This window comes from Trichechus manatus, unplaced genomic scaffold (assembly GCF_000243295.1).
Source record: "Trichechus manatus latirostris isolate Lorelei unplaced genomic scaffold, TriManLat1.0 scaffold00004, whole genome shotgun sequence".
NCBI lineage: Eukaryota > Metazoa > Chordata > Mammalia > Sirenia > Trichechidae > Trichechus > Trichechus manatus.
Genome location: NW_004443940.1, coordinates 9,007,815 through 9,034,864, shown reverse-complemented (window position 1 = coordinate 9,034,864; position 27,050 = coordinate 9,007,815). Strand labels below are relative to the sequence as shown.

The following is a 27,050-nucleotide window of genomic DNA, read 5'->3' as shown; positions in this document are numbered from 1 at the left end:
CTAGTTCTCTTTCATATTCTTAGGGGTAAAATGTTAGCATACAGGTTAAGCTTCTGTAGCAAAGAGACCCAAAAATACTATGGCTCTAGTAAGGTAGAACTTTTTTTCCCCCCTATGTCATAGTCCAGGATAGGAAAGTGAGCTCTGTTTCTTGAGGTCACCCAAGGACCCAAGCTGGCTAGGCTGCTGAGCCATCCTTACACATGGCTTCCAAGTTTGTTTTAGGCATCACCGTTTTCAGCTGACAAGAGTAATGATGATGGTAGTGGGGGAGCACGGAGGTTAAGAAGTTGATTTTTAAGGACAGGAAGAAAAAGTTGTACTTCTTCCTTTTGTTCATATCCTATTGGCTAGTCATATGGTCACATCTACTGCAAAAGAAACTGGAAATGTCTTTGCTTGGTGACTGTCTGACCAGCAAAAGTTAGGGTGAGGAGCCTTTATTACTAAAAGGAAGAAGGGGAGAATGAATACTGGGGGACAGTAATAGATTTTGCTATGATTACTTTAGTGAAAATTTTGAGAACTGTATCATGAACCATTTTATTCTATAGTTACCTGCCTATTTCTTGCTGTGTTCTTTTACCTGTTTTATAGTAAAAGAACAGCACAGCCTGAGCTTCATGGTCAAATCTTAGCCTGGATATAAAACTGATATTTATGTAACTATTTGGAACTACTTCAAGTAAGAACCTGTTTATATCTTCTAGGGTTTACAGAGTCCACAGGGAATAGGATGCAAGCCAGAAGCTGTATGTAGTCACATTATTATTGAGAGCCATGAAAAAGGATGTTTCAGGACTCTAACTACTCAGCAAACACAATTGGACAGTCATCCTTGTGTCTTCAGATCTGATGAACCTGAAGAAATGATCAGAGAACAGCAGGGCCCATCATCATGGAGAGCCAGGCACATCAACCTCTCAAAATCAGTAGACCAGAACAACCCCCGCTTCAAAGTTTGGAATTCCTTGCAGTTACGAAGCCATTCCCCATTTCAAAACTTCACAGCCGATAACTTTAAAATTAGCAAGGATCTTCGAGTGCCTTTCCATGAAAAGACTGACCCTTGGTTGTCAGAATTAGTAGAACCTGCTTGTGTGCCACCTGAGGAAATGGATTTTCATTCTTCATCACAAATGCTGCCCCCAGAACCCGTGAAAAAGTTGACTACCTCCATCACTTTTTCATCTCACCGACATTCTAAATGCATTTCAGATTCCTCTGTTTTTAAGGTTGGTGTTACTGAAGGTAGTACTGGAGCACCTGTGGGGGTATTTAATTCTCATTTCACTGAAGAGCAAAATCCTATTAGAGATCAAAAACAGAAAACCTCTTCCTCTTCATCAGTTAAAATGTATAGTCATTCACCAGATACAGATCTGACTGTTTTAGCAGAGAGCGATAGGCAAAGCCAAAAATTACCTGTAGATTTTGAGCATTCTCACCAAGAAGAAAAACTCTTAGAAGTATCAGATTTTAAAGTCAGTCATTCTGAGCCCAGTCCCATTGCAAATTGTAGCAATTTCATTAGCATGGGCAGACTGAGTTCCACACTAGGAGTAAAAGAGAAGAATGTAACCATAACTCCAGACCTTCCTTCACTCATTTTTCTTGAACAACGTGAACTCTTTGAACAGTGCAAAGCCCCACATGCAGATAATCACTACATAAGAAAAAACCATTCTCCCCCTCCTCAACATCAAGATTATGTAGCTCCAGACCTTCCTTCTCGTATTTTTCTTGAACAACGAGAGCTCTTTGAACAAAGCAAAGCCTCACATGTAGATTATCAGATGAGAGAATACCATTCTCCCATTCCTCAAGGTCAGGATTGTATAGCTTTAGACCTTCCTTGTGACATTTTTCTTGAACAACGCGAGCTCTTTGAACAAAGCAAAGACCCATGTGTAGATCACCATGTGAAAAAACACCATTCCCCCTTTCCTCAAGATCAAGAATGTGTAGTAGAAAAGGATAATCAACATAAGCCTAAATCACATAGTTCTAATATGGTAAATGTTGAAGCTAAGTTCAATAATACGATCTCCCAGTCATTCCCAAATCACTGTACTCCACCTTCAAATAGAAAAGCACTTTCTTGTGTTCGTATAACTCTTTCTCCCAAGACTCCTTCCAAGCTGGATAGTGGAACCTTAGATAAAAGGTTACATTCATTGGATTCTGTTTGTAAATCAAGGATGAATAGAGAGTTTAACTCTGAACTACAAACCATATCTTCGAGATCATTGGAACCAACCTCAGAATCTAAATCTTCACTAGACGTCCAAGTCGTACATTTTCCTCTTACAGATTGTAGTACTATTACTCAGGACTTGAAAATCAGACCTCAGAATAGCCAGATAGTGACCTCAAGGCAAACCCAAGTGAACATTTCAGATTTGGAAGGATATTTCAATCCAGAGGGGACTCCAGTATCTGCAGATCGGTGAGTCTCATTGTAATAATAAGCTGATGGCATTTGTGATAAAGAGTTTAAAATACTTTTAAGTAAATGTAACTTCTTAGGGGAAAGGCAGTATGATTTTCTCTTAGAGGAGATTGTATGTGACTAATCTGCTAGAAGTCTTTTCAGGAAATGAATAAATATGTAAGAGAGAACATGTATTTATACTTCAGGGGGCTTTTGGCAAGACTTGGCATCAAGTTTTGTAAAACACTGAGTTATTTTGAGAAGAATCTTTGATCATCCAGTGGTATAATTTACTAATCCCTTATTTACTGTGTTGGAAATATGCTCAAGACCAGGATTTGAGAGGCTGTTTTCTTTCTTTTTCTCTCTTTGTCTCTTTCCCTCTCAGTGTTTTCATTTCATAGAATTGAAAATCTTCAATCTAATATCAGTGGAAATTATTTTGTCCTTGTGCCCCATCTCACAGTGTACTGTAGGGGAGGAAACCTAATTCAAGAATAAATGCATGAGATTTATATTATTCAGCCTAATTTTAGGACTTTGTCATTAATTCATTTTTTAAAAGTTTTGTGCTTTAGGTGAAAGTTTACAGCTCAAGTTAATTTCTCATTCAAAAATTTATACACATATTGTTTTGTGACATTGGTTGCAATCCCCACAATGTAATAGCGTGCTCTGCCTTTCCACCCCAGATTCCCTGTGTCCATTCATCCAGTTCCTGTCCCTTCCTCCCTTCTCATCTTGCTTTTAGGCAGGAGTTGCCCATTTGGTCTCATATACTTGATTGAACTAAGAAACACATTCCTCACATGTGTTACTGTTTGTCTTATAGGCCTATCTATTCTTTGCCTGAAAAGTGGGCTTCAGGAGCGGTTTCACTTCTGGGTTAGCGGAGTGTGCAGGGGCCATAGTCTCAGGGGTTCCATCAGTCTCTGTCAGACCAGTATGTCTGGTATTTTTTCATGAATTTGAATTTTGTTCTACATTTTTCTCCAGCTCTGTCCTGGACTCTCTGTTGTGATCCCTGTCAGAGCAGTCAGTAGTGGTAGCTGGGCACCATCTAGTTCTTCTGGGCTCAGGCTACTGGAGGCTGTGGTTCATGTGGTCCTTTAGTTTTTTGGGCTAATATTTCCCTTGTGTCTTTGGTTTTCTTCATTCTCATTTGCTCTAAATGGAATGGGACCAATAGATGGATCTTAGATGGCTGCTCACAAGCTTTTAAGACCCCAGACACTACTCACCGAAGTGGGATGTAGAATATTTTTTCTATGAACTGTATGCCAGTTGATCTAGATGTCCCCTGAGACTATGGTCCCCAGCCCTAGCAACTTGGTCCCTCAAGGTATTATGATGTGTCTAAGAAACTTCTGTGCCTTTGCTTTGGTCATGTTGTGCTGACTTCCCCTATATTGTGTGTTGTCTTTCCCTTCACCAAAGTGGACACTTGTCGACTATCTAGCTATTCATTTCCCTTCACCAAAGTTGACACTTGTCTACTATCTAGCTATTCATTTCCCTTCCCCCTCCTTTCCTAACCTCATAACCATCAAAGAATCCTTTTTTTTGTATGTAAACCTTTTCTTGCGTTCTTATAACAGTGGTCTCAACAATATTTGTCCTTTTGTGACTGACTTATTTCACTCAGCATAATGCCCTCCAGATTCATCCATGTTGTGAGATGTTTTGCGGATTCATCATTGTTCTTTTTCGTTGCGTAGTATTTCGTTGTGCACATGTACCATTAATTCAGGTAAACAAAATTTCCTCTTGTGTTTAATGTTTTCCACCTAATAGTTGGAAGCATGCCATAATACAGGACACTGAGTTTGGAAAGAAGGAAGGGGAAAAGTATTTATCCAGCATCCACATGTCGTAGTCTAGCAGTGAGGGACTTCTACATGCTGCCTCACTTAGTCTTCATGACACACCTGTGAGGTAGGGTTTTCCCCATTTACCCACTGGAAAACTGAGACACCGATTGCTACTTGTACCAAGTGATATATATGTATATTTTTTAAACTTTTGTATTTTGAGATAATTTTAGACTTAAGAGAGGAGTTGCAATAAGAGAGTTCCTGTATTACTGATCTATTCTGTGTAACAAATTATCCCAAAACTTATCAGCTTAAAACAATAAACCTTTATTATCCCAGAGTTTCTGTGAGTTTGAAATCCAGGCATGGCTTAGCTGGGTGCTTCTGGCTCAGGGTCTCTCACAAGATTGCAGTCAAGGTGTTGGCGGCAGCTGTGATCTCATCTCAAGGCTCTACTGAGAGGATCTGCTTCCAGGCTCACTGACATGGTTGCTGGCTGGAGACATCAGTTTCCTACCATGTAGTTCTCTCCGTAAGGCAGCTTACAATATGATAGCTAACTTCTCTCAGACTGAGCAAGTGAGAGAACAACAGGGGGTGCCCAACACAGAAGCCAGAGTCTTTGTAACCGAATCTTGGAAGTGACATCTCCTTACTTCTGCCACATTCTGTCTGATAGAAATGAGTCACTATATCCAGCCCACACACAAGTGTTACAGATCATACAAGGGCGTGAATACCAAGAGACAGAGATCACTGGGGGATGTCTTTGAGGTTGCCTACCACAGTTCCCACATACCCTTCACCCAAACTTCCCTTATGTTACCATCTTACATAACCATAAAACATTTATCAAAAGTAAGGAATTTTCCTTGGTACAAAACTGCACACTTGGTACAGACTGATTAGGGTTTTACCTGGTTTTTCCACAAAACAGCCTTTTCTGTTTCAGAATGTAATCAGGACCCCACCTTGCATTTAGTTGTCATATCCGCTTAATCTCCTCCAGTCTGATATTTTTTTCAATTTTTCCTTGTCTTTCATGACCTTGACACTTTGAAGAGTACTGATCAGTTATTTTGGAGAAAGTCCTTTGGCTTTGTCTGGTATTTTCTCAAGATTAGTTTGAGATTTATGCACTCTTAATGCATCACATTAGAGAATACATAATGTTGTTACGTATTACTGGTGATGTTAATCTTGACCACTTGCCTAAAGTGGTGTCTGCCAGGAGTCTTCATTGTAAAGTTCCTATTTTTCCTTCATAAATACTAAATATTTGGGGGAGATACTGTTAGACTATACAAATAGCCTGTTTCTGCTTAAATTTTGACCACCAATTGTAACATCCATCAGTGGGTCTTGCCTCTGGCAATTAATACGGTGGTGCTCCAGTGGTGTTTTTCTTTCATTCCTTCCATATTTATTAACTGAAATTTTTCTGAAAGGAAGAGTTGTTCTTTGTTTTTCATTCCTCCAGTTATTTATTTATATCAGTAAGGATTAATGAATATTTATTTAATTCTTAAAGTTATAGTCCTACACTATCGTTACTTACTTTGTTGCTCAAGTTGTTCCAATTTTGGCTGTTGGGAGCTCTTTCAGGTTGGATTCTGTGGTCTGCCTCAGCCCTGGAATCAACCATTTCTCCCGGTAACCTTCGGGTGTGTTTGAAACAAAGATGTAAGCATCATGTTTGCTTATTGCTACTGGGGTGTCACTGCTTCTAGCCCCTCTCAGCAAATAAGCTAAGAAATATACCTATGTGTACTAATTAGCGCACGCATATACCCACATCTATATCTATTAATCTGTATATATATATATGTGTGTATATATATATATGTGTGTGTGTGTATATATATATATATATATATATATATATATATATGTATATACTTTTAAACCCATGAGTTTATACTGATATTTCCAACTTAATCCAGAACTACAGGGTTCATTCTAGCCTTCCGCTTTTCTTTATTTGTAACTTCTTTCTTCATTAGTGAGAAACCTGGTTCTCATTATCTACAGTATATTTACGCTCGTATACAAATAAAGGAGTTTCAGAATTCCTAACCCATACTCATATGAGAAACAAATTCTCCAACTAGAGTACAGTGTTATATATAGTTATTTTTAAATTTAACCTTAAAATATTCAGCCAAAATACTGTTTCCTTAAGTTTCTTAGCTCAGCTTCTTTCTTCCCCATATTCTTCAGTGTTAATATGAGATTAATTTGTAATACAGGTAGATTCGTTTTTCACATTCTGCATTCTGTCTTTGCCCCCAGATTCTGATTAACTTTAAAAAATTTTCCATACTGTAAACATCACCATTTCTTGGGTACAGCTCAGTTGTTTTTGACAAATCCATCACCACACTTCCATACAAAGCAGTTCCATCACACCAAACATTCCCTCATGCCACACCTTTATAGACAGTTCTTCCTCTTACCCCATTAACACGTTGCGTCAAGTTGATTCAGACTCGTAATGACCCTATAGGACAGAGTAGAACTGCCCCATAGGGTTTCCAAGGAGTAGCCGGTGCATTCTAACTGCCAACCTTTTGGTTAGCTGAGCTCTTAACCGCTGTGCCACCAGGCACCTTTACCATGTAACCCCTGGTAATCACTGGTCTGTTTTTCTCCCTACAGTTTTGTCTTTCCAGAGTGTCATATAAATTGAATTATACAATATGTAACATCCTTTTGGGTATATGACTTCTTTTACTTAGCAAAATTCATTTAAGATTCATCCTTCTTTTTTGTGTGAAATCAAGTTTGTTACTTTTTATTGCTGAGCAGTATTTTGTTGTACAGATTACCACAGTTTGTTTATTCATTTACCCATTGAAGGATATTTGGTCTGTTTTCAGTTTGAGGTGATTACAGTTAGAGCTGCTATAAACATTTGTGTACAGGTTTTTGTTCTCTAGGATAAATATTCAGGAGTGGAATTGTTGAGTCATATAGTAGGTATATGTTTAACTTTACAAGAAATTGCTAAACTGTTTTCCAGAATAGCTGTTTCATTTTGTGTTCACAGTAGCAGTATATGAGAATTCCAGTTATTTCACATCCTTGCCAACATGTGGTATTGTCAGTAGTTTGTATGTTTCTGGAAATTTATCTGTTTCATCTAGGTTTTCCAATTTGATGGCATACAATTGTTATTAGTATTATCTTACAATCTTTTCCTGTAAAATTAGTAATTATGTCTTCACTTTCTGATTTTATAATTTGCATCTTATGTCTTTTTGTTTTTCTTTTAGTCAGTCTAGCTAAGGTTTGTCAACTTTTATGTTTTCAAAGAACCAAATTTTGGTTTCATCGATTTTTGTCCCTTTTTTTCTATTATCTAATTGATTTATCTCTACTCTGATCTTTATAATCTTTATTATTTCCTTCCTTTTGCTAGTTTTGCATTTAGTTTGCTCTTTTTCTAGTTCCTTAAACTGTAATGTTAGGTTATTGATTTGAAATCTTTTTTAATGTAGGCATTTGCTAGTATAAATTTCCCTCTTAATACTGCTTTTACTGCATCCCATAAGTTTTAATATGTTACGTTTTCGTATGTCTTATGATATCTTCTTATTTCTCTCTTTATTTGTTCTTAGATCCATTGGTTGTTAGAGTGTGTTGTTTATTTCAACATAATTTGTAAATTTTCTGGTTTTCTTACTGTTAATGATTTGTAGTTTTATTCTGTTGAGATTGGAAAAAAGTACTTTGTATGATTACAGTCTTGTTGAATTTATTCATATTTGTTTTGTGGCCCAATATATTGCCTAGCCTTATGTTAGATAGACCATATGGTCTATCTACAGATATTCCATGTGCATTTGAAAAAATGTTTATTCTGCTATTGTTGGATTATTTTGTATATGTCTGTTAAGTCTACCTGGTTCATGTGTTGCTCAAGTCCTCCATTTCCTTATTGATTTTCTATCTGGTTGTTCTATCCATTATTGAAAGTGGAGTATTGAAGTCTCCAACTATTATTATGTAACTGTCTGTTTCTTCCTTCAGTTCTATTAATTTTTGCTTGATGTATTTTAGGGCTCTGTTATGAGCATGTATGTTTCTAATTGTTATATTTTCTTGCTGGATGAAACCTGTTATCAATATATAATGTCTTTTTTTTTTTTTTTTTTGCCTTTTGTAAGCTTTTTTGATTTAAAATCTATTTTGTATAATAATAATATAGTCACCCCAGCTCTCTTGGTTACTATTTGCATAAAGTGTCTTTTTCCATTCTTTAGTTTTAACCTCTTTGTGTCTTAGTATCTAGATTGAGTCTCTTACAGACATCTTACAGATGGAGCATGTTTATCCAGTCTGCTAGTTTTTGTCTTTTAATAAGAATGTTTAATCCATTTAAAGTAATTGCAGATGAGGAAGGATTTACTTCTGCCGTTTAGCTATTTGTTTTCTGTATGTCTTATATGTATTTTGTTCATCAAGCCCTCTATTAATGCCTTTTTTTTTTAATTGTATTTTTGTTGTGTACTCCTATAAAAATGGCGTGGAAGCAGCGTCTGACCTCCTGTAACTTTGCGAGGGGGAAGGAGAATCAAGGGCAACAGCCCAAGGCTAATTCCTGTGAGGTGGTGGTCAGACATGCCTCTTCTCTCTGCCATCTTTACCAATTCTGACACCAACCGTCCCTCCCATGGCACTCCCTACTTCTCTGCTGGGTTCGATAATTCATTGCAGTGGACACACAGAACTCACTGACAATACTCAGGATCATAGTGTTTCTTAGGGAGGTAAACAGGTTACAGTTCAGGTTCAGGAACACTCAGGATACAGTTCTTTGATCAAGACAGCCTCTTAGCCATGCCCATAGGCACGCCTGTGCCCTACTCAGGCAAGTGTTACAAAGCTCTTTTAGCTCTGCTGATAAGTGCCCAGAGGCACCACACTACACCAGTAAGCCTCGGCGCAGAGACACTCAGCTCTAGCTCTGTAGGTTGGCAAACCTAGGTTCACCAAGTGTCTGGAGGCACCCTACTCTGCCAGCAATTCTCCTGCCTGAAAGCACTCAGCTTTCTCACCGGGAAGTCTACCATCCCGTCTCCTGCTGCTGTTTCTCTGCCACCGCTTCTTGCCGTCTTCAGTGTTACAGCTCTCTCTTGGTTTCCTGGTTCCAGGAGCTTCTTAGCGCAAGGATCCCAGGTACAAAGGGCACACTGTGCTCTTGATTCTCCTTCCTTGGTGGTGGCGAGATCCTCTCTTTCCTGCCTCTGGATGGCTCATTTTAAGACTAGCAGAATGGCAAAACTGACCAATCCCTTCATTACGGTTCCATACACCTTATTTGCATGGTCCTATGTAATCACTTGGGTGGGAGTTACAAGACCATGGCAAGAAAGGCCACACAAAAGTGATCCATTGCACTGCAACTACTCTGATCCCTTCCTCCTCTTTTGTATGTTTTCCAGTTATTTTCTTAGTGGTTACAGAGTACAGTTAGCATCTTAAACTTTTAATAATCTAATTTGAATAATATCAACTTAATTACAGTGATACACACAAACTTTGCCCCTATTCATCTCTATCCCTCCCCCTTTAAGTTGTTATTGTCACAAATTAAATTTTATGCATTGTGTAACTATTAATAGAGATTTATAACTTTTTAAATATGCCTTTTAAATAATATAGGAAAAAAAGATAAGTTACAAACTAAAAGTACAATAATACTGGATTTTGTATTTACCTGTATGGTTACCTTTACCAATGTTCTTTATTTCTTATGACTTTGAGTTACTATTATCTTTTCATTTCACCCTGAAAGACTCCATTTAACATTTCTTGTAGGGCAGGTCTACTTGTAATGAACTCCCTCAGCTTTTCTTTATCTGGAAATATCTTAAATTTTCCCTAATTCTTGAAGGATAGTTTTGCTGGACATAGAATTCTTGCTTGACATTTTTTTTTCCCTTTAAGCACTTTAAATATGTCATTCTACTGCCTTCTGGCCTCCATGATTTCTGATGAGAAATCCGCTGTTAATCTTATCAGCAATTACTTGTATGTGATGATTGCATCTCTTTGGCTGCCTTCAAGATTCTCCTTTTGTCTTTGGTTTCCAACCATTTGGCTGTGAAGTGTTTTGGTGTGGATCTCTTTGAGGTTATCACGTTTGGAGTTCCTTGAGCTTCTTGGATGTATATATTCATATCTTACATCAGATTTGGGATGTTGTCAGCCATTATTTCTTCAAATATTTTTTCTGCTCCTTTCCCACTCTCCTCTGGTACTCCTTTGGTGCCTATATTGGTGTACTTGATAGTGTCCCACAAGTATCATAGGCCTTGTTCATTTTTCTTCTCCTCAGACTTGATAATTTTAATTGTCTTCAAGTTAGCTGATCCTTTCTTCTGCCTGTTCTAATCTGCTATTGAACCCTTCTAGTAAATTTTTCATTTGTTATTATACTTTTTAGCTCTGAATTTGTTTAGTTCCTTTTTATAATTTGTCTCTTTATTGATACTCTCATTTTGTTCATGCATTATTCTCCTAATTTCCTTTAGTTAGATGTCCACGGTTTCCTTTACCTCATTGAGCATGTATAAGACAGTTGATTTTTACATCTTTGACTAGTATTTCTAGTGTCTGGACTTCTTTGAGGATGTTTTCTGTCAAATTCTTTTTCCTAAAAATGGGCTATGCTTTGTTTTTTTCTATGTTTTTCTTGAAAACTGGATATTCTGGGTATTAGAATTTAGTAATTGTGGAAATTTGATTCTCTCACTCCTCAGGGATTGCTGTTGTTATTTAATGAAGACAATGTATTGACTTTTCCAAACTATTTTTGCAAAATGTATACTCCAATTTTGTGTGGTTACTGAAATTTCTATTCTTTTATCTCTTTAGTCATTCAGTGGCCTGACAGATTTCACCAAAAAGGAAAAAAAATGGCACATTGGCCCTTTAATTTGCTGCCACCAGGAGAAACCACTGCTGTGACAGCGCCAAAACTATGACACTTGTCTATATGAATCCCTCAGGGTACTGCTGGGTCAGTCCAACTGTGCAAACCATACAACCCCAAATCCTCAAAAGACTGGTTCCCATTGCCCACCCTGGCACCAGTCAACTACTTAAGAAACGCAGGCTTCTGTCTGCACCACTGTGGAGGGGCAGAGGAATGGGGGGTTGGCGGCCACTTGGCACATGTAACTCACCTAAGGAAGATCAGTGACTTCTGCCTTCATCAGGCACTTACTTGGTTAATAAAGTGTCTGATCAGGTTCCAGAGATCCAGAACAGTTGATTCCAATTGCTCTTTCCAGTTTAATTGTTGTTTTGGCCTAGGGACTGACCCTAAAACTTCTTGCTCCACTGTTTTGTGTGTTGTCGCTCCACCTATTAACTCTTCATATAATGTTTCTGCAATATTTCCTCTTTTCCTAGGAATAAAATTTCACATGTATTAGACTGTATGAATGAGTCCCATGAGTTTTTATGCTCTCGTCTGTTCATTTCTTTTTCTTTTTTGGGTTGTTTTCTATTGCTTTTTCTTTGAGTTTACTAATCCTGTCATTTACTGTGTCCATTTTGCTATTAATAATACTACTAAATAAGTTCATTTCAGATGATGTATTTTTTTATTCTAAACTATTCATTTGATTAAAAAAAAAGATTCCAGTTTTCTGTTGACATTCTCTGTCTTTTTATTGACTGTTTTTGTCTTTTGCTTTCTTAATGTATTAATATTCATTTTAATGTTTTTCTCTGCTAACTCTATTATCTGACTCTCCTGTGAATCAATTTTTCTTGTCTGTTCCCTGCTTTACATATTAAATTTTTTTTTTATTGTGTTGAACATTGTAAATAAAAGAATAGTAGAGACTGATGATATTACTTTTCACCAGAGAGGATTTTCCGTTTTCTCTGTTAATCAGATAGGGTGGCTGATCCATCATTAAAGGAATTTAACAGGGTCAGAGCTGGGTTGAAACTTTATTTGATTCATTCCACCCACGATTTGTCCTGGTTCATCACATGTGACATTCCTGAATTTTTGCTTTTAGCTTGACAGGTCTTTGATGCCTCAATAATTAAATGCAGGGAGATACTCATTTCCGTCTTTCAGATGTTTTAATTCATCTCTTTAGGCTACCAGCCTTGCAGCTTTAAAATATGGCAGATGTTGTAAGGGGGGACTAGTATTTGTTGCAGTTACGTTTTTTAAATGGAAATTTGTCTTGTAAGTAATTTCACTGTTTTTCTGACCCAACCACCTTCTTGGGGGTGGTCCTCCTGAACTTTTGCTTGAGAGTCTGGTGGGTCTCTACTTCATCACTTTTGAAAATTCTCTGTCTCAGACTTTGGCTGTTCAGCCTCCCAACTTATGTAGGTTCAAAATCTGGGAAATGTCTTGAAGGGGAGACCAGATGTGTGTTTGTCTCAGGCTTCTTTATCTAGTGAGACTTCGCCTCCTATAGAGCCATGACGATGCACGACATTTTACTCTGCTTTTCTGGCTTAGTCTCCCAGTGTACTATACCACCCAAAATTCAGGAAATGTTCTGAGGGAGAAATCAGCTAGGCATTTGTGCTTCCTCTAGATTCCAATCCATCAAGCCAGCCTGTGGGTTCATCAAAAGCTCTGGTGACTTCTCTTTCCTCAATGAAATTAAACAAAGCTTAATTCTCAGCCTCTGCTCAGAATCACCAAAATGACCCTCTCTAGCATATTAGTTGATATTTTCCTGATTGCTTCCATAGCTGTCTGATAAAAAAAACAAAAAACAAAAAACTGTATGTTTTATAATTTGTATAAATAGGTTTGCTGGTTGTATCAGGAGTGATGGCATGTAGCTACCTACTACATTCTACTTGGAAGTGGAAATCCTATTTGGATTACCTTTAATTTTTCTCTATAATAAATTGTTTTCTACTTAGAGTTCTTGCATCTTTTATTATACTTACTATTGGATATTTGTTGATGATATTGCATATGGTGTATTTTTTAGATTTTAATTTTATAACTTTTCTGATACAGAAAAACAATGGATTTTTAAAAAATTAATCTCGTATCTGGCAACTTTGCTTATATTTTAATAAGTTACTTGTAGGTTCTTCGGATTTTCTATGTATACAATTATGTCATCTAAAAAATAATAGTATTATTTCTTATCCTTTTACCTTTTATTTCTTTTTTCTGCATTACTGCTAGTACCATGTAAAACCTTTACTAGAATGTCATTTAGGAGTGATAATAGTTGGCATCCTAATTTTGTTCCTAATCTCATGGGGAACATTCTTCACGTTTCACTATTAAATGTGATGATTACTGTAAATTTTTTTGTAGTGTCCCTTTGCTACAAGTTTTTATCATGCATAATTACTGAATTAAATGCTTTTTCTGCTTATATTGAGGTGATGATATTTATTTTCTCCTTTATTTTGTTGATGTGGTATATCAAATTGATGGATTTTTTTTAATAGACTTTAGCTTTTAGAGCAATTTTAGGCTTATAGAAAAATTGTCTAGAAAGTTCAGAGTTCCCATATACCCCCTCCCCTCACTGTACTCTGTTTCTTCTAATATTAACATCTTTCATTGAGGTGGTACATTTGTTACAATTGATGAACCAGTATTGATACTTCCTTTTTTTTATTGTGCTTCAGGTGAAAGTTTACAGAGCAAGTTAATTTCTCATTCAGCAATTAATACACAGATTGTTTTGTGACATTGGTTGCAGTTCTCACGATGTATCAACACTCTATCAACACTCTCCCCTTCTTTACCCCAGGTTTCCTGTTTCCATCTGTCCTGTTTTCCTATCCCTGCCTGCCTACTTGTCTTTGCTTTTGGGCAAGTGTGCCCATTTGATCTTATATACATGATTGATCCCTACCACATGTCTGTCAGTTTGTCGTACTGTGGTGGCTTGTATGTTGCTGTGATGCTGGAAGCTGTGCTACTGGTATTTCAAATACCAGCAGGGTCACCTATGGTGGACAGGTTTCAGCAAAGCTTCCTGGTGGTCTACTTCTAGAAAAATTAACCAGTGAAAACATTATGAATTGTTTGATACAGTGCCAGAGGATAAGCCCCTCTGGTTGGAAGGCACTCAAAATACGACTGGGGAAGAGCTGCCTCCTCAAAGTAGAGTCTAACTTAATGACATGGATGGAGTCAAGCTTTCAGGACCTTCATTTGTTGATGTGGTATGACTTAACATGAGAAGAAACAACTACAAACATCTGTTAATAATTGGAACATGGAATGTACAAAGTATGAATCTAGGAAAGTTGGAAGTCATCAAAAATGAAATGGAACACATAAAAATCAATATGCTAGATCTTAGTGAGCTGAAATGGACTGGTATTGGCCATTTTGAATCAGACAATGATATGGTCTTCTATGCTGGAATGACAAATTGAAGAGGTATGGTGTTGCATTCATCGTCAAAAAGAACATTTCAAGATCTATCCTGAAGTACAGTGCTGTCAGTGATAGGATAATATCCATATGCCTAAAGGAAGACCAGTTAATACAACTTTTATTCAAATGTACGCACCAAACACTAATGCCAAAGGTGAGGAAGTTGAAGATTTTTACCAACTTCTGCAGTCTGAAATTGATCAAACATGCAATCAAGATGCATTGATAATTACTGGTGATGGAATGTGGAAGTTGGAAACGAAGAAGGATCAGTAGTTGGAAAATATGGCCTTGGTAATAGAAACGACACTGGAGATCATGTAATAGAATTTTGTAAGACCAGCAACTTACTCATTGCAAATACTTTTTATCATCAACATAAACGGAAACTATACACATAGCCCTCACCAGATGAAATACGCAGGAATCAAATCGACTACATTTTTGGAAAGAGACGATAGGAAAGCTCAATGTCATCAATCAGAACAGGGCCAGCGGCCGACTGTGGAACAGACCATCATTTGCTCATATGCAAGTTCAAGATGAAGCTGAAAAAAATTAAAACAAGTCCACAGGAGCCAAAATACAACCTTGAGTATATCCCATCTGAATTTGGAGACCTTCTCAAGAATAGATTTAATGCATTTGTCTTAGGCTGGGTTCTCTAGAGAAGCAAAACCAGTTAAGTGTATAAATATGTATGTAGAGAGAGATTTGTATCAAGGAAACAGCTCACGCGATTGTAGAGGGTAGAATGTCCCAAGTCCGTGGATCAGGGTAGAGGCCTCTCCCAAGTCACACAGCCACAGAAGCTGGCAAGCCCAAGATCGGCAGTTTGGAGAGCAGGGCTCCTGCTCACAGGCTGTGCAGATCGACGAATCCCCGGTTTGGCAGATAAGCTGACAACTCAAGTCCCAAGAACCAGAGATGAGACGACAGGAGGCAGCCACAGGATCCAGAGAAAGCAAAAAGCCAGAACGTCTGCTTATATTCAGATACGGATCACACCCCCAAGGAGACTCCCTTTCATCTGATTGGCTGCTCACAGTATATTCAATCATGGGAGTGATTGCATTAAAACACTGAGAATCATGGCCCAGCCAAGTTGACACACAATCTTAACCATCACAGCATTGAACACTAATGACGGAAGACCAGACGAGTTGTGGGATGACATCAAGGACATCACATGAAGAAAGTAGAAGATCATTAAAAAGACAGTAAAGAAAGACCAAAATGGATGTCAGAAGAGACTCTGAAACTTGCTTCTTGAACATAGAGTACCTAAAGCGAACGGATGGAATGATAAAGTAAAAGAACTAAACAGAAGATTTCAAAGGGTGGCTCCAAAAGACAAAGTAAAGTATTATAATGAAATATGCAAAGACCTGGAGTTAGAAAACCAAAAGGGAAGAACATGCTTGGTATTTCTCAAGCTGAAAGAACTGAAGAAAAAATTCAAGCCTCGAGTGGCAATATTGAAGAACTCTATGGACAAGATATTGAGCGACACAGGAAGCATCAAAAGAGGATGGAAGGCATACACAGAGTCACTATACCAAAAATAATTGGTCTACATTCAACCATTTCAGGAAGTAGCATATGATCAAGAACTGATTGTATCGAAGGAAGAAGTCCAAGCTGCATTGGCAAAAAACAAGGCTCGAGGAATAGATGGAATACTAATTGAGAAGTTTCAACAAATGGATGTAGTGCTGGAGGTGCTCACTCATTTATGCCAGGAAATTTAGAAGAGAGCTACCTGGCCAACCTACTGGAAGAGATCCATATTTGTACCCATTCCAAAGGTAGGTGATCATACAGAATGTGGAAATTATCAAACAGTATCACTAATGTCACTCATAAGTAAAGTTTTGCTGAAGATCATTCAGAAGTGGTTGCAGCAATACATCGACAGGGAACTGCCAGCAATTCAAGTTGCATTCAGAAGAGGACGCGGAATGAAGAATATCATTGCTGATGTCTGATGGATCTTGGCTGAAAGCAGAGAATCCCAGAAAGATGTTTACCTGTGTTTTACTGACTATGCAAAGGCATTTGACGTGTGCACCGTAACAAATTATGGATAACATTGCAAGGAATGGGACACTTAATTTTGCTAGTGAGGAACCTGTACATAGACCAACAGGCAGTCATCCAAACAGAAGAAGTAGATATTGCATGGTTTTAAATGAGAAAAGGGGTGTGTCAGGGTAGTATTCTTTCACCATATTTATTCAGTCTGTATGCTGAGCAAATAATCCGAGAAGCTGGACTGTATGAAGAAGAATGCAGCATTGTTTTTGAAAGAAACTCATTAACAACCTGTGATATGCAGATGACTCAACCTTGTTTGCTGAAAGGAAGAGGACTTGAAGCACTTATTCATGAGGATCAAAGCCTTCAGTGTGGATTATACCTCAACATAAAGAAAACAAAAATCCTTACAACTGGACCAGGAAGCAACATCTTGATAAACAGAGAAAATATTGAAGGTGTCAAGGATTTCATTTTACTTGGATCCACCATCAACATCTATGGAAGCAGCAGTCAGGAAGTCAGACGACATACTGCATTGGACATACCGGCTGCAAAAGACCTCTTTAAAGTGTTAAAAAGCAAGGATGTCACTTTGAGGTCTTAGGTGCGCCTGATCCAAGCCATGGTATTTTCAGTTACCTCATATGAATGTGAAAACTGGACAAATGAGTAAGGAAGACCAAAGAAGAATTGATGCCTTTGAATTACGGTGTTGGTGGAGAATATTGAATATACCATGGACTACCAGAAGAATGAATAAGTCTGTCTTGGAACAAGTACAACTGGAGTTCTCTTTGGAAGAGAAGATGGTGAGACTTGGACATGTTATCAGGAAGGACCAGTCCCTGGAGAAGGCCATCATACTTGGTAAGGTAGAGGGTCATCAAAAAAGAAGAAGATCCTTGATGAGATGGATTGACACAGTGGCTGCAGCAGTGGGCTCAAACAGCAACAGTTGTGAGGATGACGAAGGCCTGGGCAGTGTTTCATTCTGTAATACATAGGGTTGCTAACAACAACATGATTGAACTATGAAGCATGTTCCTCACATGTGTTATTGTTTGTTTTCTAGACCTGTCTAAGAGGTATGGCTGCTAACCAAAAGGTCAGCAGTTCGAATCCACCAGCCATTCCTTGGAAACCCTATGGGCCAGTTGTACTCTGTCACATAGTTTCACTATGAGTCAGAATCAACACATGGCAATGGGCTTATCTTTAGTGGAAGGGTGAACTTCAGGAGTGACTTCAATTCTGAGTTAAAAGGGTATCCGGTAGCCATAGTTTCGGGGTACCTCTAGTCTCTGTCAGACCAGTAAGTGTGGTCTTTTGTGTGTGTGTGTATTTGAATTTTGTTCTGCATTTTTCTCCTGCTCTGTCTTGGACCTTCTGTCATAATCCCTGTCAGAGTGGTCGTTGGCGGGAGCTGGGCACCATCTAGTTCTGGGCTCAGGCTGATGGAGACTCTGGTTCATGTAGTCCATTTTTCCTTTGGACTAATATTTCCATTGTGTCTTTGGTTTTCTTCATTCTCCTTTGCTCCTGATGGAATGGGATCAGTAGATGTATCTTAAATGGCCACTCACAAGCTCTTATGACCTCAGATGCTACTCACCAAAGTCGGATGTAGAACATTTTCTTTATGAACTATGTTATGCCAGTTGACCTAGATGTCCCCTGAGACCTTGTTCCCAACCCCTCAGCCCAGTAACCCGGTCCCTCGGGGAGTTCGAATGTGTCTATGAAGCTTCTATGACTTTGTCTTGGTCAAGTTGTGCTGGCTTCCCCTGTATTGTGTACTGTCTTTTCCTTCACCAAAGTTTCCACTTATCTACTATCTAGTTAGTGATTCCCCCTCTCTACCCTTCCCTTCCTCTTAACCATCAAAGATTGTTTCTTTCTGTGTGTAAACCTTCTCTTGAGTTTTTATAATAGTGGTCTCATGCAGTATTTGTGCTTTTGTGATTGACTTATTTCCCTCAGCATAATGCCCTGTAGATTCATCCATGTTGTGAGATGTTTTGAGAACTCATCTTGTTCTTTATTGTTGTGTAATATTCCATAGTGTGTATGTACCGTGATTTGTTCATTCATCTGTTGATGGGCGCTTGGTTTGTTTTCATCTTTTTGCTATTGTGAATAATGCTGCATTGAACCTGGGTGTGCATATGTCTGTTTTTGTCACAGCACTTATTTCTCTAGGATATATTCCTAGGAGTGGGATTGGTGGATCATATGGTATTTCTATTTCTAGCTTTTTAAGGAAGCGCCATACCATTTTCCATAGCAATTGTACCATTTTACATTCCCGCCAGCAGTGTATAAGAGTTCCAGTCTCCCCACAACCTCTCCAACATTTTTTCTGGTTTTTTTTTTTTGATTCATGCCAGTAATGTTGGGGTGAGGTGGTATCTCACTATAGTTTTGATTTACAATTCTCTAATGGCTAGTGATCTCGAGCATTTCCTCATGTGTCCGTTAGCCCCTGAATGTCTTCTTTGGTGAAGTGTCTGTTCATATCCTTTGCCCATTTTTTAATTGGATTATTTTTCATTTTGTTATTGAGGTGTTGCAGTATCTTATAAATTTTAGACATTAGACCCTTGTTGGCTATGTTGTAGCCAGAATTTTTTTCCCAGTCTGTTCTCTTTTTATGTTTTGGTGAAGTCTTTTGATAATCATAAGTGCTTAATTTTTAGGAGATCCCAGTTATCTAGTTTATCTTTTGGTTTTGTGTATTGTTAGTTCTGGTTTGTGTCCTGTTTATGCCATATATTACACCCCTAGTGTGACCCTGTTTTTTCTTCCATGATCTTTATAGTTTTAGGTTTTGGTTCATTATTATTAACTAAAGTTCATCATTATATTAGGGCTCACTCTTTATGTTGTACAGTTTTATGGGTAATGTCTTCTATCTAACATTACAGTATCATGCAGAATGGTTTCACTGTCCTTAAAATGCCCTGTGCTTCACCTATTCATCCCTTCCCTTCTCCCCTTGAAACCCTGACAGCCACTATCTTTTTACTGTCTAGTTTTTCCTTTTCCAAAATTTCATATGGGTGGAATCATACAGTATGTGTCTTTTTCAGACTGGTTTCTTTCATTTGGTAATATGCATTTAAGGTTCCTGCATGTCTTTTTGTTGCTTGATAACTCATTTCTTTTTATCATGGACTAATACTCCTTTGAATGGGTGTACCACAATTTGTTTATCCACTCACCTATTGAAGAACATCTCAGTTGCTTCCAATTTTGGGCAATTACAAATAAAGCTGCTATAAAAATTTATGTGCAGGTTTTTATGTGGACATGAGTTTTCAGTTCATTTGGGTAAGTACCTCGGAGTACCTTTGCTTAATTATATGGTAAACCTGTGCTTAGCTTTCTAAGAAACTCCTAGACTGTCATCCAAAGTGACTGTGGCGTTGTGCATTCCCACCAGTAGTGAACGAAAGTTCCTATTGCTCTACATCCTCACTAGCATTTGGTGGTAGTGTTAGTTGACTTTTGTATGTTAACTAACCTTATACTCTTGGGGTAAGTCATCTTGATAGGGGTACACACATACACACACATACATGTTTATGTGTACAGTGAGAGAGAGCAAGCAAGCTTGCATGTGTATGTACTGGGTTTGGTTTGGTAACATTTTGTTTAGGATTTTTGCATGTATGTTCACAAGTGGGATTGGCCTTTTCTCATAATTGTCATTTTTAACCAGTGAAAAGTAGGCAGAGGGTAGAGATTCAGAAGTTCTGTTTTTATAATGCAGATATGACTCCAGAACAATACAATATTACTCCATTTTTAAAAAGTAAACTTTTAAAAATAATTTTAGATTGATAAAAAAGTTAAAGACATTATAGAGAGTTCCCATTTCTCCCTTACCCGGTTCTTCCTATTGTTAACATCTTACATTACCGTGGTACATTTGTCAAAATTAAGAAACCAACATTTGTACTTTGTTGTTAACTAACCTCATACAGGTTTGGTTTGTTAACTAAACTCTAGACTTTATTTGAATTTTACCAGGTTTTCCATTCATGTCCTTTTTCTATTCCAGAACCCAATCCAGGATATTACATTGCATTTAGTTGTCAGGTTTTCTTTCCTTTCTTTTTTTTTTTTATTCTTATAGTTTACATGAAGGTTTACGGAACAAACTAGCTTCTCATTAAACAATTAGTACACATATTATTTTGTGACGTTGGTTACCAACTCTACGACATGTCATCACTCTCCCTTCTTGACCTGGGGTTCCCGATCACCAGCTTTCCTGTCCCCTCCTGCCTTCTAGTCCTTGCCCCTGGGCTGGTGTGCCCCTTTAGACTTGTTTTGTTTTATGTGCCTGTCTGATCTTTGGCTGAAGGGTGAATCTCAGGAGTGACTTCATTACTGAGCTAAAAGGGTGTCTGGGGGCCATACTCACAGGGTTTCTCTAGTCTCTGTCAGGCCAGTAAGTCTGGTCTTTTTTTGTGAGTTAGAATTTTGTTGTACATTTTTCTCCAGCTCTGTCTGGGGCCCTCTATTGTGATCCTTGTCAGAGCAGTCGGTGGTGGTAGCTGGGCACCATCTAGTTGTGCTGGACTCCGTCTGGTGGAGGCTGTGGTAGTTGTGGTCCGTTAGTCCTTTGGACTAATCTTTAGTTGTCAGGTTTTCTTAGTCTCCTCTCATCTATGACAGTTTCTCATTCTTTCCTTGTTTTTCATGAATTGATAGTTTTGAAGAATACCGCTCAGGTGTCTTATAGAACATCCCTCAGTTAGAGTTTGTCTGGTGTTTTTTTGTTTTTTTCCATGATGAGACTGGGATTATGGGTTTTGAAAAGAGTACCACAGAAATGAAGTACTGTTTTCATTACATTATAGCAGAATGTACATGATATCTATATGTCATCACTGGTGATGTTAACTTTGATCACATAGGTAAGGCAGTGTTTGCCAGTATTCTCCATTGTAAAGTTAACAATTTTTCCCTTTTTATACTCTGTTCTTTGGAATCCAGTCCTTGAGTTCAACCCATTACTCAGGGCATGCTGAGTGGGTTAAGTTCACCTCCTGAAGAGGAGGGGGTATCTGCATACATTATTTCGAATTCTTTTGCAAGGAAGATTTGTCTTTTTTCTCTATTTGTTTATTCAATTATTTATCCCATTCTGTTTTGATATAAATTTGCTATAATCCTAATACATGTTTACAACCTTGGAAGCCTCTGATTCCCCTATTGGGTTAGAAACTCCTTGCAGGAAGGGCTGTGTTTCTTGTTTATCTTTGTATGCTCTAAACATTTAGCATAGTCCCTTAATTCATAGTAGACTTGCAGTAATTAAAAAGACTAAATGACTATATTTTTACTTCAACTGAAAAGTACCCTTTCCACAGCTAAATTATGTAGTAGCACTATAATTTGAAATTAAAAGGTTTTAAAATAAATAAAAACAAATTCATACAAGTTCCAAGTACATTAAGTATGTGAAAAAGCAAAAGGTACTTCGGAAGTACCTTAAGCTTTTGAGGTTGCTGTAATTTCATTGAATATTTTTTATAGCTACTTAAATATTCCTTGAAGCCACTTGTGGAAAGAAGTTTTGGTATTTGATAGGCAAAGGATATAACTTGCTGTTTCCTATCTCTGTTGCTTAGACCACCAGAGGAGATTGTGACTCCATTTTCTGCCTTCCCTGAAAAATTATCATCAGATGCTGTCACTCAGATAACAACAGAAAGTCCAGAAAAGACTTCGTTTTCATCTGAGATTTTTATTAATACTGAAGATCGTGAACGTAAAATTCCAGAGTCCCATCCCCAGCAGGTATACAAAGTTCCCATCAGGTTTGCTTCATCATCTTCAGTCCAACAGATTACTACTTCTCGTGGCACAGAAGGTAAGAGAATGTGATTGCATTTTAGTTCAGAATGCCAGCTTCATTTGTAACTATCTCAGAAATTTGTGATTTATTATGTAACTATGGCTTTCTAGTCAGAAGACCAAATTGTAATTTAAACATTAGGATCTACCATAATTATATGCATCTCTTATTTATATAGCTATAAAGAAAGTATAATTTATTATGTTTATATCTTAATTATGTTTCACTGTCAAGTATGATTTATTATATTTCTACCAGATTTAACAACATATGTAGAACTTATATTTCTTGTGGTTAACACTGTATTTTCATCTCATGATACTTGTGATAATTCAAGTTCATAAAAATTAAAAACTATAGAGGTCTGCTTTTAAGTGTGCAGATGAATAGTGACATCTTGTATTATATTCCTGGTGGTTCAGTGGTTAAGAGCTCAGCTGCTAACCAAAAGGTTGGCAGTTCAAATTCACCAGCCGCTCCTCGGAAACCCTGTGGGGCAATTCTCCTCTGTCCTGTAGGGTTGCTATGAGTCAGAATCAACTCGACGGCAACAGCTTTGGTTTTTGGTTTTGTATTTTAGTAATGTTAGGTGCTGTAATACATAAATGCAGAAATACATAATAGTGCAAACACAACAGCAGTTTGCTATTTCTTGCTTGTGAAACAATCGCCAGGGACCAAAAGTGACTATGACTCTGCTGTCTTCAAAATGTGGAACCCACCCAAAGTTACCTTGGATTCACTGTCCCAGTCAAGTGGAAGGGACAAAGAGCATAAAAGTATGCATGTGGGAGGTTTTTATGAGCCAGGCCTGAGAGTAGCCCAGATCACTTTCCACTGGCTAGGAATGTAGTTTAGCTGTGTTTTCCAGGAAGAAGGAGAAATAGATTTTGGTGAACAGCTAGCGGTCTCTGCTATAAAGTCTACATTTGAGAGTGTTAAATGCTATAATTTCAATGCTATTTTGATACTGCTTATACTATGTAACATATATATATATACGTATATGTATACACACACACTGTATAATCTATTCAAAGTGTATTTTAAGTTTTCCTACTTATGCAAAACACATCCATTTGCAGATATCGATGGAGTATGTCTAAATGAAAGAAAATTGCTTTGTTCATGTTTTAAGGTACATTGAATTTAATTTAAATAAGTACATTTATATGTTAAGGTAGGATGGTTATACTTTTTAAAGCATTTTTATTGTAAAATAAAAGTATACAAAACAAAAACATACAGTTAAATAAATTATCACAAAGAACACCTTTATGTGTCAGCTGTTGCAGTGGCTAACCTAACTCCAAAAACATATTTTAAACCTCTGCTCACATCAGATGAGTCAGGCTATATAGACTTTACGTACAGGCACTTCTTTAAATACTAATAAAGATTAATATTTACTAAATATGGTATTATTTTTAATACTGTTACTAATAATAATTTTAATAGTTTTGATACTATTGGTCAAAAGTAACATTTAGCACAGCTCTTTTTTCATATGAGAATATTTTAAAGTGCAAAGAATTTAATATATTAAATACATGACTGTGTACCCACTAGAGCCCTAGTGGCACAGTGGTTGAGAGCTTTGGCAAGAGATGGGCAGTTCGAATCTACCAGCTGCTCCTTGGAAACCATGTGGGGCAGTTCTGCTCTGTCCTTTAGGGTCACTATGAGTCGGAATCGACTAGACAGCACACAGCAACAACAACATAGCCTAGCCAAGTCAACACATAAAACTAACCATCACAACTACCAAATTTTATATATAGTGGTGGAGGAATAAAATTAATACATTTATAATCTAACAATAACAACTACAGTAATGACTAAATAGAAGTGGGGACTACGGCCTTTTTCTTTAAGTTCTTCCTTCCTCTACAGATTTTTTGTTCCCCTTCAACCATTGTTTTCATTGCCTAGGGTTTTTTTTGCCTGATGGAGTGGCACAAATATTGCTAAATAGTCTGAGACCTTACTAGCCCTGCATGTATAAGTTTAAGGTAACTTTTTATTAACTTCTATCACCAGGCATGGTAAGGTGGTTCCCTAGGTGCTAGCCATACCCCTACTGACATCTTTTTATTAAGATAACCTTATTTCTCCCTGATATAAGGATCCCTGGTGGCACAATGGTTAAGCAGTCAGCTGCTAACTGAAAGGTTGGCACTTTGAACCTACCAGCTGCTCCATGGGAGAAAAGACCCGGCAATCTCCCATAAAGATTATAGCCTGGGAAACCCCATGGAGCAGTTCTACTCTGTCCTATAGGTCGCTATGAGTCGGGATCAACTCAACAGCATGTAACAACAACATTTCTCCCTGATAGTTCAGGTCAATCATAGTTCCAGTGAGCATGATGGCATCCTTTTCCATGTATTGCTTTAATGACATAAGGAATGTAAAATGGCTAGATGGCTCCTGTCTGCTGTTGAAAATGTCCCTCTCTTATTTCTAAAAAGATTTTTAAAAGGCCTCTACTTTTGTTCCCGAATATATACATTCTGTCTGTGGGATAGGCAAGTACCATATATGATTCAAAGCATAACCCATAAAATAGCATTCCAGGCTTAGAAAATGGTACTCCCCAGCTTGTGCCATAACAGTTTTTAGTCAATCACTCACTTTTTTTTTTTTTTTTTAGGCTTAACATACTTGAGAATGAGAAGACATACACTAAGAACAGTGAATCCTTCTAGGCATCAGCGTTTTGTCTCATTCCTTCACTATGAAGCAGGTTCCTTGGTTGGAAGCAGGGTCCTTACTAATAATGTGGAGTCCATTACCTTGATGGAGCTGTCAAAGTTGACAGCATGATTCTTAGTGATATAAAAGCTGTTACTGTGTCTAGAATGAAGGAGGCTTCATTCTACTTAGGGACCATCAGACCTACCTAGAGTACTTCGATTTTTATAAACTAGACATGGATAGCTAGGAGTCCATCTAGAAAGGGTGACAGGCTGTGAGAGAAAACGATGGTCTGTAAGGATAAACTGAAGGAGCTGGAAAGGTTTAACCAGGAGAAATGATAATAACTGTCTTCAAAATTCTATTCATATGAATAATACGACCCTATAAAATATTCAGGAATAACCTCAACTAGAATTTATAACACCTACATGAAGTAACCCTGTGGATCACAATGATTCGATCCACAACTGATCATGAGGGTGACACAGAAGCCGGCAGTGTTTTGTTCTGTTGTGCATGGGGTAGCTTATGAAGGAAATGCAAATCTTTTGTTTAGAGATAGAAAAGGGGGGACACTTTTTGAAAGGAGGTTGAAATTGAGAGAAGAGTATGTTTCTAAATGGGAAGACTGGCTGTTGTAAATCTTTTATTTATTTCCCAGTTAATTTATGTTCTAACATAATTCTCCTCAAAATTCTAATGGAATTGTTCTTTTACACTTGTTTAGTTGATTTTAAAGTTTATCAGGAAGAATAACAAAATTAATTTGGAAAAAAAAGAGAACTATTTTAGCAGCAGCCAAATTTAAAGTGTAGTACTAGCCTAAACATATATAAACCTTTCAGTGGAATAGAGTGGAAAGCAAAGACATGAACCCTGTTTTACGTGAGTTTAATGAGTAATAAAGGAGGTATCACAATGAGAAAAATAAGAATTACATAATAAGTGCTATTTGACTAAACTTGTTACTTATTAGGCAAGAGGGAAATTGGAAGAACTGAGCACTTTATCTCTAAACACATCAGAATTTTTTTTTGATACACGATATGTTGTTTAATCCACTTAAATTTTCATAACAACCTTATGAGGTGGGTATCTATTATGATGCCCATTTTGTAGGTGAGGAAAATGAGGCCAAAAAAGGGGTGATTTGTTCAAGGTCACATAGGTAGTAAGTGGTAGGTAGCTTCAGTGGATTTAAAATAAACTGACTGATGGCTTACTGAGTGTGTATTGGAAAAAATGATAAGCTGTTTTATTGCAGAACTTCCAAAACACAGGTCAGTGGTCTAGGGCAGTTAGCTCTGCTTCATGTCTGGCAGCTCTGGTATCCTTACAATGTGACTTTTGTCTCTGGGTCCAGAGTGGCTGCTACAGCGGCCATAATCTGCAATCTGTAGGAAGTGAAGGGCTTTTATGGGATTTGTGGAACTTGCACCCATTTTTCTCACTCTCATCCCATGGGCATAAACTTAATCACATGTCCATATATGACTTCGAGGGAGGTTAGAAAATAAAGTACATTAGTACGTGGCTGTGTGCCCAGCTGACTATCATGAAGTTCTGTTACTAATAGAAGAAAGGGGAAAAAAAGGAAACCTGCGACATTTTCCGTAAATTTTAATTTTTTTTGTTTGTGTTGTGCTTTAAGTGAAGGTTTACAGTTCAAGTTAGTTTCTCATACACAAATTTATACACACATTGTTATGTGACCCTAGCTGCTCTGCCTATAATGTGACAGCACACTTCTCCTTTCCACCCCGGATTTCCCATGTCCATTCAACCAGC

At 37.6% G+C, this 27,050-nt stretch overlaps 1 protein-coding gene across 5 annotated transcripts in view; it reads left to right on the top strand.

Annotated features, from left to right (window-relative positions):
• The window catches only part of ALMS1 (ALMS1 centrosome and basal body associated protein), a 210,439-nt gene that overhangs the window by 105,939 nt on the left and 77,450 nt on the right, over window positions 1–27,050 (top strand). For 4 of the 5 annotated variants that reach the window (XM_023732665.1, XM_023732673.1, XM_023732658.1 and 1 more), the window contains 2 exons: window positions 711–2,449; window positions 22,336–22,577. In XM_023732665.1, the coding sequence (XP_023588433.1) occupies window positions 711–2,449; window positions 22,336–22,577 (1,981 nt within the window). Of the gene's footprint in view, window positions 1–710; window positions 2,450–22,335; window positions 22,578–23,647; window positions 23,701–27,050 lie in introns of all 5 variants that reach the window. The other variant, XR_002824358.1, reaches the window with a different exon arrangement.